The sequence below is a fragment of the Podarcis gaigeae genome (assembly GCF_964106915.1).
Source record: "Podarcis gaigeae genome assembly, chromosome: 1".
NCBI lineage: Eukaryota > Metazoa > Chordata > Lepidosauria > Squamata > Lacertidae > Podarcis > Podarcis gaigeae.
The window spans coordinates 79,609,796-79,623,969 of record NC_139678.1 but is presented as its reverse complement, the minus strand read 5'-3'; the positions used below and the strand labels follow the sequence as shown (position 1 = coordinate 79,623,969).

General features: G+C 42.6%; 1 protein-coding gene across 1 annotated transcript in view; it reads right to left on the bottom strand.

Annotated features, from left to right (window-relative positions):
* LOC310852233 (uncharacterized protein) overlaps nt 1-14,174 on the bottom strand; it is a 37,794-nt gene that overhangs the window by 21,492 nt on the left and 2,128 nt on the right. The window contains exons 2-10 of the mRNA XM_083755335.1: nt 13,632-14,000; nt 11,387-13,133; nt 8,987-9,124; nt 8,700-8,768; nt 7,953-8,123; nt 6,546-6,716; nt 5,679-5,849; nt 2,616-2,786; nt 612-782 (exon numbers count right to left, since the gene is read on the bottom strand). Of these exons, the coding sequence (XP_083611461.1) occupies nt 612-782; nt 2,616-2,786; nt 5,679-5,849; nt 6,546-6,716; nt 7,953-8,123; nt 8,700-8,768; nt 8,987-9,124; nt 11,387-13,133; nt 13,632-14,000 (3,178 nt within the window). The remainder of the gene's footprint in view (nt 1-611; nt 783-2,615; nt 2,787-5,678; nt 5,850-6,545; nt 6,717-7,952; nt 8,124-8,699; nt 8,769-8,986; nt 9,125-11,386; nt 13,134-13,631; nt 14,001-14,174) is intronic.

Below are 14,174 nucleotides of genomic sequence, written 5' to 3'. Positions count from 1 at the left end.
CAAGGACACATTCCAACTGGCAAAAGTACTCAAAGGAAGTATGGCCTGGGAAAGAGTATGGCCTGATCTGGAGAGAGTCCCAAAAGCCAAATGACTGGAGAGTCTCATTCAGTCCTTGGGCCTGAGGTTGCCCAACCCTGATGTACGACTTCTCCAGAAAAACCACAAACGGCAGCCTGCTCCCCATAGAAGGATAAGAGGCAAGGGGATTGGTTTTTAAACTTGCATGTGAGGCGCAAAGAGGGATCGATTGTCACAGCCATGTGGTCAAGCCACTGGGCAATACCGTCACTCTCTGCTTTGCACAGGATGTTGGGGAAGGAATTCTGGAATTCACAGAAGATCTACTTTAAATATTATCTACAATTACCTCCAAGCAGAAACTAGGTAAGGCAGGCTGTCTTATGAAGAGTGCTGGGCAGACTGACAAACTAGGGCACATGTTTGTTAGTTTTCTTAAAATGAAAAATCCATACACAGTAACACAACTATTTTTAAAATGCAGTTGATACTGAGCCCTCATTTTAACAACTGTTGCAGCACCCTGACAAATGAAAACAAGCACAGATTAAAGAGAGTGTTGTGCTTCTGCAAAGGAGCTGGTGACCTACTCTAGAATCTCCAGTTTACACTCTGGGTGTTTTAGCCCCTCGCAGAGCAGCTCCACTCCCTTGTCTTCGATTTCATTCCAAGCCAGATCCAGTTCTATCAGTGTCTGGCTCTCCCTGAGGACTTCGGCAAGATCCCCGCCACAAGCTTGTGTAAAAGAGCAGTGGGACAACCTGCATGGAACAGTAATAAGAGTTATCAGGATGGAGGAGTTATAAACATGACATCAAGAACAACAGTGACCTGTCGGACTCGAACAATTTGCGAAGCTTCAACTAAAATGGGTTCCCTTTGGTCACCCACAGTTTAAAACTAAGTAAAAAGGGGAAACATTTTTACAATTCAAACTGGTGGCTCATGAATGGTGTGATCTATTTGCACCCAAAGGCCTTAGGTGGTAGGTGGGTGCTCAGAGATCACATGGCCATGAGTGTGGCGGTTGGTGGGTTTGGCTGGAACCGGGCAGATTCACTGACATACAAACACACTCAATAGATATCCTGATGGCTGATCAGTTGGGCATTAGCAAAAGGTTGTCAGCAGTGATGGATTCCCAAATAGGCAGAGAAGGCACCAACTTTTTAGGGGGCCCGCAACAACGGTTCAAAATAATATTGATTTCGTTTTGAAAGAAAATTCCAAAAACATATTAGGAGATAATTTGTGAGGGAGGCCCCAAGATTTTGAATATCTAGGGGCCTCCACAGGGTTTAATCTGGCACAGGTTGCCAGGGCTAACCTAGAGAGCAGCCAAGGGGCCACACAGGCCTATCATAGAATCTCTCAACTAAAGAATCCATGACTTACGGCCATCCAACCTCTGCTTAAAAACCTCCAAGGAAGGAAAGTCCACCTGTGCTTCAGAGGGTTAAATAGGTAACACAAGTCCCACCTCCTGCACCACAAGTTTGGCAATCTTTAGAACAAGGATTTCGCTTTTGAAATAAAAAGGAAACAATATTCCAATATTAGAGGTTACCGCCCACACACTTCTGCTGGCCTTTCTGCTTGTGTGGTGGCATCTCAGTAAAACCACTTCTTGCTGTTTTCCCCAGAGGCAGAGGACAAGAACAGGAGTCATACTCAAATTCACAGTCAAGAGCTTTATTGCTTGACTGGTTGCACAAGCATTTCTGTTATTCTTATTATAAACTATTTACATTCCTTCTTTATCTCTCCAGCATGGTATAATCTCAGTCCAGTAATTAACAATCCTGATACAGCAAAACTCACAGTATCAGCAGCATACATTGTTTTCCTTCCAACCTTGTTAGCGTGCGTACTGACTGTGTGTGCATTTTCCTCGCGAGGAAATTGCAGCCTGCAACTTCCTCCCTTTATTTGCACCTCCAGCTGACACCAATCAAACCTAGAGTGCCACTCCTACACACTAAAGAAAGTTCTGGAGCCCTCTTTAAAGCTTCTAGGAACTTTTATCTGTTTCTTAAAGAATGTTTTCCTAACATCCAAATGGTTTTCCTAACATTCATTTCCTGTTGCTGGACTGCCATTTCCAGATTCCAGACTTGTGGATTTAACATAACCCATATTTGCCTGGCTTTGAGCTTTGGTCAGTTTAACATGGATCCAATAAGATCATACAAGCTACTCAGAGCGGCTATCTGTCAAGATTCTTTCTTCTACTGTATTTTTAATATTTTGTTGGAAGCCGCCCAGAGTGGCTGGGGAAACCCAGCCAAATGGGAGGGGTATAAATAATAAATAATCTTTATAAATGATTTTTACTCACTTGGATGTATAATCAGTCTTACTTGCAAATAGCGTAAAAAGAAATCAAGAATATCTATATAGATTTGCTGTTGAACGTAAGACATGTGCCCCAACAGCAATGAGAGGAGCATTAATTTCCCATTAGCTTAACTCCTGATAGTCTTTGTCTGCCAATAGGTAACACCATGATCACTCCATTTTGCATGACAAAAATGCTGCATTTATTACATATTACACTGCATTGCATATTTTCACATGCTCACACAAATACTCACCTCAAACTCTGCAGCTTGCAGTCTGGATGTTTTAGCCCTTCACATAGTAGCTTCACCCCTGAATCACCTAATGCATTCCAAGTTAAATCTAATTTTCTTAAGGTCCGGTTGGTAATGAGAGCAGAAGACAGAGCCTTGCAACAATCTACTGTCAGACAGCAAGCAAACAACCTAAATCAAACAGAAGGAAATGGCTATGAACAGAAGTAGTAATATGACTCTTTGGTAAAAAAAAAACCTATTTTCCAATTATGATATAATCACTTCTGAAGTTCCCTAATGCTGAATCCTTCGAGCCAATTTACGTACCAGCCGATAATGTCTGTAAACTATGATATCATTTGTTAAATACTGTCTAACTTTTTTGCAACTATTGTGCTGGAATATTAGCTCTACATTTCTGAGAATCTGGAGCCTGTCTTAGTTTAGCAAGATTACTATTTAAATGTGTTTGGAGATGCCCCATACATATTTCAGGGTACCTACAGCTGTTTTATTTATTAAAGGAGGTTATAATTCTCTGAATGATTAGGTAGTGGCTGCTGTTGAGATAGAGGAAGGTTCAGGAGTATCTGTTACAAGTCTTCAATCCCACTATTATTCTTTCAGCTCTTTCATAAACTAAAAAGTCCCAAATATAGCAACTCTCCTTCACAGAGTTGTTCCAGCCACTTGGTTATTTTGTCCTCCTCTGCACCCGCTCCAGCTCTGCAAGATCCGTTTTGAGGTATGGCAACCAGAACTATATATAGTGTTTCAAGTGTGATTGCAGCAGAAATCTGTATAAAGGAATTAAGATTCCGACAGTCATATTTTCAACCCCCTTCCTAATGATCTCCAGCACAGAATTCACCTTTTTTACAGGTGCTGCACAATGAGTCAACAAACTTCATCAAGCTATCCATCACGGCCTCAAGATCTTTTTGGTGGTAGAAAAAAATCTAGCAAACATCTCCATGTCCTTCTCTCTGTTACACTTTTGATAACCCTTTTCTTGGCAACGTATCCCACATTACATAGAAACCTACACGGGGAAAAAACCCTGTAGAATGGAAGTATAATTGTAGATACTCTTTTAATCATTATTGGAAGAAGCCCTTCGCAGAATGCATTTCAAGAGGCAGATTTCATACTTACGACAAAACCTCAAGCTTGCAGTTTGGGTGTTTCAAGCCCTCACACAGCAGCCTTACTTCTGAATCTCCAAGTTTATTATCTCGTAAATCTACTTGTTTCAGCATCTGGTTTGTGGCAAGGACAGAACACAGATCTCCACAACTTGTGATGCTGCACTTAATCAACCTGCAGGGCGGAAACATAGCTCGTTCCAGCAGCACACACCATATATGGTAACGATGGAAGGATGAAACATGGAGTGGCTCTGGACCAGACTCAAACTACCAGCGACAGGAAGATGTTTGGCTAATGGTGGCCACATGCATCTCCCTCATGTAGCTTGGGGAAACACATGGCATGTTGTCATGGCGTCAGTGTTCCACTGTCTCCTACATGCAGCAAGAAGTAAAGCATGAGGAGTGGGAGCTCACACTAGGATGGTACATTTTTTCAACCAGGGAGACATATGGGGAGCAGGTCAGCAGCACCTACATCTCTCTCCATGTCATGGGTTTCCAAGGGCAAGGTGGGAATGGGTTTAATATGGCAAGGGTTTCAATTATTTGGTGATGTTGCTTTGGATTGGAGAGGGTCTGGAGAGGACATGATTGACCAAGAAACAGGTGTTTTCTCAGTGGGATGGAAGTGAGAGGTCAGACTGGGTTGGAATAGGGAGAAACACAAATAATTCAAGAATTGGACAACAGACAAAGGCCAAGGACTTCATAATTTCTGAACTTAAAAATGGAAAGCATAACAACAAAAGAGGTTTAAAGACTGTCTCAAGGCAAATCTTTAAAAAAGTAGTATAGGTAAAGGTACCCCTGCCCGTACGGGCCAGTCGTGTTGGACTCTAGGGTTGTGCGCTCATCTCATTTAAGAGGCCGGGAGCCAGCGCTGTCCGCAGACACTTCCGGGTCACGTGGCCAGCGTGATGAAGCTGCTCTGGCGAGCCAGCACCAGCGCAGCACACGAAAACACCGTTTACCTTCCCGCTATAAAGCGGTACCTATTTATCTACTTGCACTTAGGGGTGCTTTCGAACTGCTAGGTGGGCAGGAGGTGGGACCGAAAGACGGGAGCTCACCCTGCCGCGGGGTTTCGAACCGCTGACCATATGATCGGCAAGTCCTAGGCACTGAGGTTTTGCCCACAGCGCCACCCGCATCCCTAAAAAAGTAGTATAAACACCAACAATTGGGAAACACTTGCCTGCGAGCACTCCAGTTGGAGAACACCCTTTACCAAAGGTGTCATGGGCTTTGAAGACACTCAAACTCAGGACGTAAGGGGAAAATGTGCTAAGAGGAAGGCACGTTTGGAAAGTCCACACTGTGATCAACTCCCGCCTGGAAACCAATGTCCCCACTGTGGAAGGACGTGTGGATCCAGAATTGGCTTCCACAATCACTTACAGACTCATTGTTAAAACCGTGTTTATGGAAGACAATCTTCCTCGGCTACGAGTGATCGCCAAAGAAGAACTGGACATATTCAGACTGACACACACAGAGAAAAGGAAAATAATCAGAACCCCTTATTTGAAATCCTAGAAAAAGTTAGAAACGGCATTAACACGAATAGTACTTGCTAAAAAATGCAGCTGTTATCTTAATGATTAATATACTAACTGAAATGTAATTAGAAGTTGATAAAAAAATGAACCACAGCAATATAAGAACTGGACAAAAAACACTGATCAAGGAATGCGGGGAAACACTTTGCTTAAATTGTATAAATTTGGAATTAATTGGAACTATTTTGATATTAATTGGTATCTGTATAATTGGCAAAACTGTGGTAATATTGGGTAAATATTGGAAAATTAATACAAATTTATATTTTTTTAAAATAATCCAAGTGTGCCCACTGCCTCCCCCCCCCCAAAAAAGTTGAAAACTCCTGCATGAAGCATTCAGCTGAGTGAACTGCACCAGTCATACTTACTGTAGGTTCTCTAATTTACAAGCTGGATCCTTTAGTCCCATACACAGCAACATCATTCCTATGTTCCACACTTTATTGAAACGCAGATCTAACTCTCTCAGCGTCTGGCTTGTACGCAGAACTTTGGCGAAACCCCAACAAGCAGTTCCTGAGAAAGAACAGTTGGATAACCTGCAGAGGACAGCAAAAGAAAAAACAAGAATACTCCTGGATGAGTTGTGAATAGAATTTCAAGAACAATCATAGATTGGAAGGGACCAGAAGAACCATCTAATCCAAGCCCTTGCAATGCAGGAAACACTGAACATGATTTTTAAAAAAAAGCAAGCAAAATAAGTTAAGGGTTTTGAACAATAGGTCAGAAAGGACAGTGGGGTGGCTTTCTGGTTGCCAAATTCCCAGGTCCAAATGAGCCCAGTGCTGGTCTGCCATGAGAATGGCCCCTTACACCCCTTGGTGTGTATTTTATTTTGTTGAGTTTTTACTCCCTCAACAGTTTACATTATTAGGGCAGCCTTAAAAACTTAACATTTGTTTCTTTGCCAACATTTCTCATTTGCCCAAACATTCTCCAAAAAGTCACATGAACAAGAGAAAGGGAAGTTTTGTAGGCAGAAACAAATAAAAATTCAAATAAACACACATTTAGTTAATTCCCTTTTTTAATGTTAAATAAGGACTAGCACATCCAAACCATGTGAGAATAAGGAACTTAAAGTGAGCTTTATATGGGGAACAAGCTGACTACTGGCGAGGTGGTTAGGCTTTGAAAGGGTTGTCAATAAAACAGTGTATGTGACTGCAAAAATCTGGTTGGTTTTCCAGGTGCACAATTATTTCATTGTTGTTCTGCCTGTTAACACTCACACGAGCTTCTGCAGCCTGCAGTTAGGATGTTTTAAAGATTCACTAAGCTGGCGGATTCCAAAATTTCCTAGTGCATTGTCTGATAAATCCAGATCTGTCAGGGTCTGCTTGGTACAGAGCACAGAGGACAGGTCCTCACAACATGCTCCTGTCAGTCCACAGCTATATAACCTACAGCAAACAGAAATACAAGCACGAAAATAAAACATGTTTATGAATCTGTCCCCATCTTTTCCTTTCCCCGTTGCCATCTCCTAATATATTCTGGTTGCCTTGGTGCTGGCAAAGTGCCAGTGGAACGCCTCAGAGGGGAAAGCTGTATGTACATATGACTACATCCCACATTTCCACACCTTCCGTCACAACAACAAAAGTTGGCTAACAAAGTTGCCATGTTCCTTTCTGACCCACTTCTCCACAAATACTGTTTCATCTGCATCTCTGATGTCAAGAGTAGGGCTGGGCGATATCTGGTTTTCAACACTGTAATATACCACCAACTAACCATCAGTGATATATCATGATATCTGAAATACTACCGAAAAATGCTGAAAAAGTGGTGGGCTGTGGAGTGACTAGGAGGGAATGAAGAAGGTTGCCTGCTTTCTGGGCGAAGGCACTCCTGCCCACTCCCTCCCATCCTCTCTCCACAGCTTGGCCTTGGCAGAGGGAGCCTGAGAAGGTGGAGGAAAGACAGCCTGTCCCACTTGCTCAGGCAAAGGCAAATGTGCAGGAAGGCAGATGGGAGAGCAGGCAATTGAGCTGGCAATACAGTGGTACCTCGGGTTACAGACGCTTCAGGTTACAGACTCTGCTAACCCAGAAATAGTACCTTGGGTTAAGAACTTTGCTTCAGGATGAGAACAGAAATCACGCGGCGGCAGCGGGAGGCCCCATTAGCTAAAGTGATACCTCAGGTTAATAGCAGTTTCAGGTTAAGAACGGACCTCCAGAACAAATTAAGTTCTTAACCTGAGGTACCATTGTACACTGCAGCTTCCTGGTTGCTGCCAGTACAGAACAGGCAGATGGAAGGAAAATGCTCTGTGCTGGTGGTGGCCAGGGAGCCGTGATGTATTGCCAGCTCAAAAAGTCTGAAACTGGTATCACAATCTGAACTTCATATCGGTTTCAGATGATGAATTGAAATATCACCCAGCTCTACTCAAGAGGGTTAGCAGACAGAGATGGACTCTTGTCCCACCTACTGCTGACTTCACTTGTCTTCAGGATGAAGGATTGAGATAAACCTTAAACCTTCAATCAGCCCCAACAATCATAGAAAATGCCTACGGATATGAGAGATGTAGTTCAGCAACATGTAGAAGGCCAAAGTTTCCCCAGACGTGTTGTAGCAAAAGGAGCAGATACGCAGGGAAGCTGAAATCTTAAAAAGCACTGACTCACATCACTTTCTGTATCTGGCAGTTTGGGTGCTTTAGTCCCTCAGCTAGCAGCTTCAGTCCTGAATCTCCGACTTTATTTCTTCCCAGCTCCAGCTCCAACAGTGTTGAGTTAACAGAGAGAAGAGATGCGAGGAAACCACAAGGAACAAGCTGTTCACTAAAAAACTTCACTCTGTGGAGGACAATTGGATGAAAGGATGAAAATCTGTATATAGGAAATGATTCAGCGTATACAATAAAACAAAACAAAACAAAAACAATGCTAGCATTGTATTTCCTTCTAGCCACAAAATGTCCACGTTCTCTACAATGCAACCTTTAAACATCACCTCCAATACATAGCGTTTGTTGGAAGGAGACATGAGAACTGTGGGTGGTAGCAAGCCTGCCAAGTCTGTCCCCCTAAATTCACTGAACCCTCCTCCCCAGAATGAACATCCTGGGCATAGTTACCCAAAAGCAGCAGCAGTGCAGGACTGCCCTGATCAGGCAAAAAGCCTTGGTGGGCCAGAAACATGGGCACGATATTGCCTGATTCTGGTGCTCAGTATTAGGCTTGAAAGAGCTAGAGAGGAGCCACTGGGGATACTTCTCTGGGTTTCTTTTCCATGCTTTGAGAGCTGCCTTTCGCTGACTGAAGAAACTGAGGACAGTGCAGAGGAACACCCACTTTGGTCCATCACAGCCAGGATCAGGATCAATATTTTGCCTTTGCAAAAGGACTCTAAAAACGCAAACAGCTTCTTACCTCACATGCCTTAAGTTACTTTTTGGAGACTTCAGTGCTTTGAAGATGGCTGGGTTTTGATACTGTTCACTAAGAGATTAAAGAAAATGTCCTTGTTAAGAAAAGGTTCGTCATATTCTTTTATTTTTATGAAGAGAATAGTGTGGTGGTTTTCAAACCTGTACTTTAATCATGACACACAAATCAAATACCACTGTTGCACAACCTGTCCCACTATCAGTATCATGGTGTGAGTTGATCCAAGGGGTCAGGCCACCTCCCCCCCACACACAAAAAGGATGACTTACCAACAGGATTCCAGCTTCCCAAACAAAGGTTCTTCAGGTTTCCCAAAAATACCACAAGTCAATCGATTCAAAAAATTGTACATAGTCCAGCTATTGCACTCTGGGTCTCTTCTAAGTCTCTGGATCTGGGCCCATAACCTATTGAGATTATTATATTATTATTCAGTAGAAGCCACTGGATGAGCAAAAACTGACTCTTGTATTGAAATAAAAATTATCCAGTCCAAAAAAATGGTTCAAAAAAGCTTTACTCACCGAACAGTGGTGTGCAGTCAGTTGACTAGGGATACTGAGCTGGACCCCTACATGTTCCCGGTAAATTAGAGTATTAAAGTATTAAAGTCTGGTGCCTCCTTCCCAAAGCTTGGGAAGCTTCTGTCCAGCTTAGGGAAGGAGGTGTGATGCTCATGTGCGCAATGTCCCCTGCCCTCTCAAGATGGCGCCTTTGGCCCTAACTGTATCCCTACAAAAAAATTGCACTATCACAGAACTCAGCTCTCAACTTCAAACAATAAAAATTACATACACTCAGTTGCATAACTCTTGCACTGGTTCCAGCATAACGCACGATAACTTAGATTACAAATATCTGGTCCCGACCAGAGATGAATGGCTGATGAAGATGATGGACGACGCTGAAATGGTGAAAATGACCAGGAAAATCAGAAACCAGGAAGAGAGGAACTTCAATATGGAATGGGAAAAATTTACAATGTACTTAGAGAACACTGTAATCAACTTAATACTTTGGCAGGATTTGAGTAACGCTTGTAATGTAATAAAAACTAAGGTAAAAATGGACTGTAAGAAAAAAAGAGAAAATATGTAAGGCAGTTGAAAAATATTGAAAATGGTAACCATGGAAGGGTGGAGGGGAGTCTAAGGATTCAGGGAATCCTAAATGCTGATGGTGAAGTTTAATGTTTGAATTTAAATATGCAATGTCAAACTCAATAAAAAAAGTTCCAGTTACAGATAGATAGGTAGCCGTGTTGGTCTACCATAGTCAAAACAAAAAAATTCCTTCCAGTAGCACCTTAAAGACCAACTAAGTCAGTTCTTGGTATGAGCTTTCGTGTGCATGCACACTTCTTCAGATACACTGAAACAGAAGTTTCCAGACCCTTCTATATAGTGAGAAGGTGGGGAGGGGTATTACTCAGAAGGGTGGTGGGAATGGGTGATTGGCAGATAGCTGTGATGAGCCTGTTGACGACTCTTAAGGACTGCAATAGGTCTTACAGGAAGAAGGTGAAAATGTCATTTTCACCTTTTCACCCCTTGCTTCTTCCTGTAAGACCTATTGCAGTCGTTAAGAGTCGTCAACAGGCTCATCACAGCTATCTGCCAATCACCCATTCCCACCACCCTTCTGAGTAATACCCCTCCCCGCCTTCTCACTATATAGAAGGGTCTGGAAACTTCTGTTTCAGTGTATCTGAAGAAGTGTGCATGCACACGAAAGCTCATACCAAGAACTGACTTAGTTGGTCTTTAAGGTGCTACTGGAAGGAATTTTTTTGTTTCAATAAAAAAAGATTATACAAAAACAAGTATCTTGCATTTTGAGCTAAAATCAAAGCTCTTCTCCATTGCAACCTCTTTTTCCTGGAGATGAAGATTAACATTTCCATTCTTTTCAGGAGCTCAGAAGAGGCACTACACCCAACATGGATGCCTGCCAGTTTAGATATGCATAGACATGAAATACTTTCTCTTTCATGTGACTGTATGCTGATAACTCTGTGACTGAGCCACAAAGATACAGCCCAGGTAGGCTCCTCTCTAACTTCATGAAAATTTCCTATCATGCTTCACAGTATACAATACAGAAGCATTCTCTACCTCCCATTTTGATCAGCAGGCTCCAAGCACCACGAAAGTAGTGCATTACTCATCATCCTCCCGAGGAACTGGGATGCTCACCCTGCCATGCCACTCCCCTGTGTTTTGGGGGCCAGACTCCTTTGCATTCTTGCTTTCCTCCAAGGCCATAATCCATAATACAAGGTCATGGGAACATTTAGTTCACACCCACCCACACACTTCCCAACTCCTGCATCTGCCCTGCTGCCACAGTCAACACATTTTGCCCACTCTAGGAATTCCTAATGCAGCAGCTGGTCAGCCAAGAGTTAAATAGGGTCTTAACTGTTTTTTGGCTATTAACCAGAAATCTGTCTATCAAAAGAAGATCTGGCTAGTCAGCATCAAGAATACACATGGTGTGTGTGTGTGGGGGGGAGAATTTCATGAGAGCTCAAAGTCAAATGTGTGTCCTCATCAGAAACTCTGTAAAATATCAGAAAAGGGCAAAAAGTTGCTGCATGTGGTGAAATCCTGTGTGTGGAAGTGGCAGGTGCAGAGAAACTCAACATCCCTTATTTAAATAATACATACCCGTCTGAACGTGGTTCTGAATTAGTATGTTTTTCCTCTTCTTCCTCCTCCTCTTTTTCTAGTATTTCTTCAGTAAAATCATAATATCTCATAAATAACATTTCCTCCACGTGAAGGACCTCCAAAGCAGAGCAGTGCCCCAAGCAATATGCCTGGGCCATCACTCTCGTCTTAGTCAGGTATCTTCCGTGTACGGTAACTTCAGTCACGTGATCCAATGCACTTTCCACAAAATTTTCCTCTTGGTTCTCATATAAGCATTCAAGCCATTGGTGCTTATGCCTCTCATGTACATCCATCTTTGTTTCTGTGGTGTTTTTCACCCATTCTAATAAGACTTCTTTAATCTTAGGCGAAAATTTCCATCCGAACCGCTCTTTCATGTCCTTCATTCCCTTTCCTTCATTTACGAGGCCAAAGAGGAAGCGTACCGTTACTTCTAAATCAGGTCTGGAAACTGCGTAGCTTTCTAATAATCTGACCACATCTCGATTAGGATTTTCAGAACTCAGCCCTTCTCCTTCTTCCAGTAAGTAAGATAAGGCTGCAAAAAACTCCTGGAAGCTTAAGTGAATGAAGCTGTAGGCATGTTCACATTCAATGTTCCTTCTGAAAATGCTCTTGCTCAGAAAGAGGGGGAGGGAGTCTTCCTGATCTAAGCCAAGCTCTTTGATTTCTTCCTCCCAGAACAGTATTTTTCGTTTCCAGATTCCATCTGCAGCCAGAGAACACAAACTTTTCAAGTTCTTTCTAATATGTTCCTTTGACGGGCTGTTGTGGTGCAGCTTTAGAAAGCTGGAAAGGTAAAGCATATAGACGGCAGTGAGCGTGTTGGATGTTTGCCAAAGGTCCTCACTGTTTTCCATCTGTTGTACCAACACCATGCAGATGATGCAGCACACAAGGGGAACCGAGCACATGGTGAAGAGGGTCTCGTTCTGTTTTACAAGACTGAAAGCTTGAGTTGCTCGGTCTTTATTCTCAAAGAATTTGTGGAAATATTTCTCTCTGTCCTCTTTTGAAAATCCCAGGATCTTGAAATGGCGACGTAATTCCTCCAAGCACTCATGGAGATACCCCAAGGCTGTTGGTCTCGTTGTTATTATCAAGTAGGATTCAGGAAGGAGTTTTTTCTTAAGTAAGCTGCCCAGGAGGACCTCCACAGGCCCCTTCTGCCAGGGATCATTACAAAAGGGGTCTGGTTGAAGGGAGCATCTTAATTCATCAAACCCATCAATTACAAACAGCAGTTTCTTCGGATTCTCCAGCATCTTCTTAATTTCATCCTGTCGGGGCCACCGTTTTAAAATGATTTCTGCAATACTACTATCCTCATTACAGAGGTTCATCTCTCCACAATTAATGTAGAAAACATAATCAAACATGGCCTGATAAAGTCTTCCACAGGCCCAGTCAAACATGATTTTTCTTGCCGTTGTTGTTTTCCCGATCCCTGCAGCCCCCTGCAGTACAACAATTTGTGGAACCAGTCCATTTCTATCAGGATTAAATAGCTTTTCAGTGGTATACTCTGTTTGAAGGCTACAATAGTCCATGTAAGTGTCTCGAAAATATACCCATCCTAAAGCCATGATTTCATGTTCTTCCTCCTGCTTTCTGGGACTCTCAATATCAAAGGTTAGCTTTGAATACTGGCAGCTTTGAAGCAGATTTTCACCAAGGGAAGGATGGACTTTTATTGACTGAAATTTGCCCTTTATGTAGTCTCTGTAGGTTAACCTAGAACCTAAGAAAAGGACATGTGCTAGCAGAAGTATTGAGAAAGCACCAAATATTTTTTGTTAGGAATTCCATCTCTTGTCTTCAAATGAGAAAGATCAGTAAATATAAAAAGCTGTTCTAGACTGTACATGAACTACACAGACATATATAAACCCATCCCAATCAAATGTGGAGATGTAAAATGCTGTGGCCCCACTGTTCATGGGGACAGACTACTGCTAGAATGTAACTCCAGTGCTTAAAAGCTTGCACTGGCTGCCCACATGATACTGAGCCAAGCTTAAGCTTCTTGTATTAACTTACAAGGCCCTTAAGAACTTGGGTCCAAGGTACTTTAAGGGCTGCCCAAGTCCTTATACCCCTGCCTGATAATGGAGTTCTTCAGGTGAGTCCCCGTTAGCAGTACCACCAGGATCTGATGCATTTGCTTACTGGAGATCCTCTTTAACATGAACAAGAAAAGAAAAAAGTGAATCTCCAGCAATATGCCATGATTTCTTACCTTTCCATGTTGCTTCTTTAAGATTTGCAGCAATGTCTTCCTTGCCAATATCTTCAAGGACACATATGCATACTTTTACTGCATTGGCCTCACCATAGAAGTCACACATGAGATGAATAACATCGGATCTATCAGCACTGTCCAGCTGAACTTTGGGGATTTTCCCCTTTCCATCATGGTCAATGTCTTGTAGCTTCCGTTTAAAAATGTTAAACTGGTCTTCAAGGAGTTCTTCCAAGGCATCATAGAGGGTTTGGCTTAAGGTTTCATTCCTACCCATCGCTAGATCTGGGTGAGCCATTGTGGGTTTGCTTGTTAGAGGCTGGAGCGGAGCTTTGGCGATCTCATAAAAGGACTCTGTTCTCAGATCTGGGGCCACACAAAAAGATGAAAAGCTGTTACTTAGAGATTGTGAAAAGCAAGCTAAAGAGATCATAGAGTTGGAAGGGACCCCAAGGATGATCTAGGCCAACCCCCTGCAATTCAGGTGTCCCTTATGGGGATCAAACCTGCAACCCTAGTGTTATCGGTACCATGCTCTAA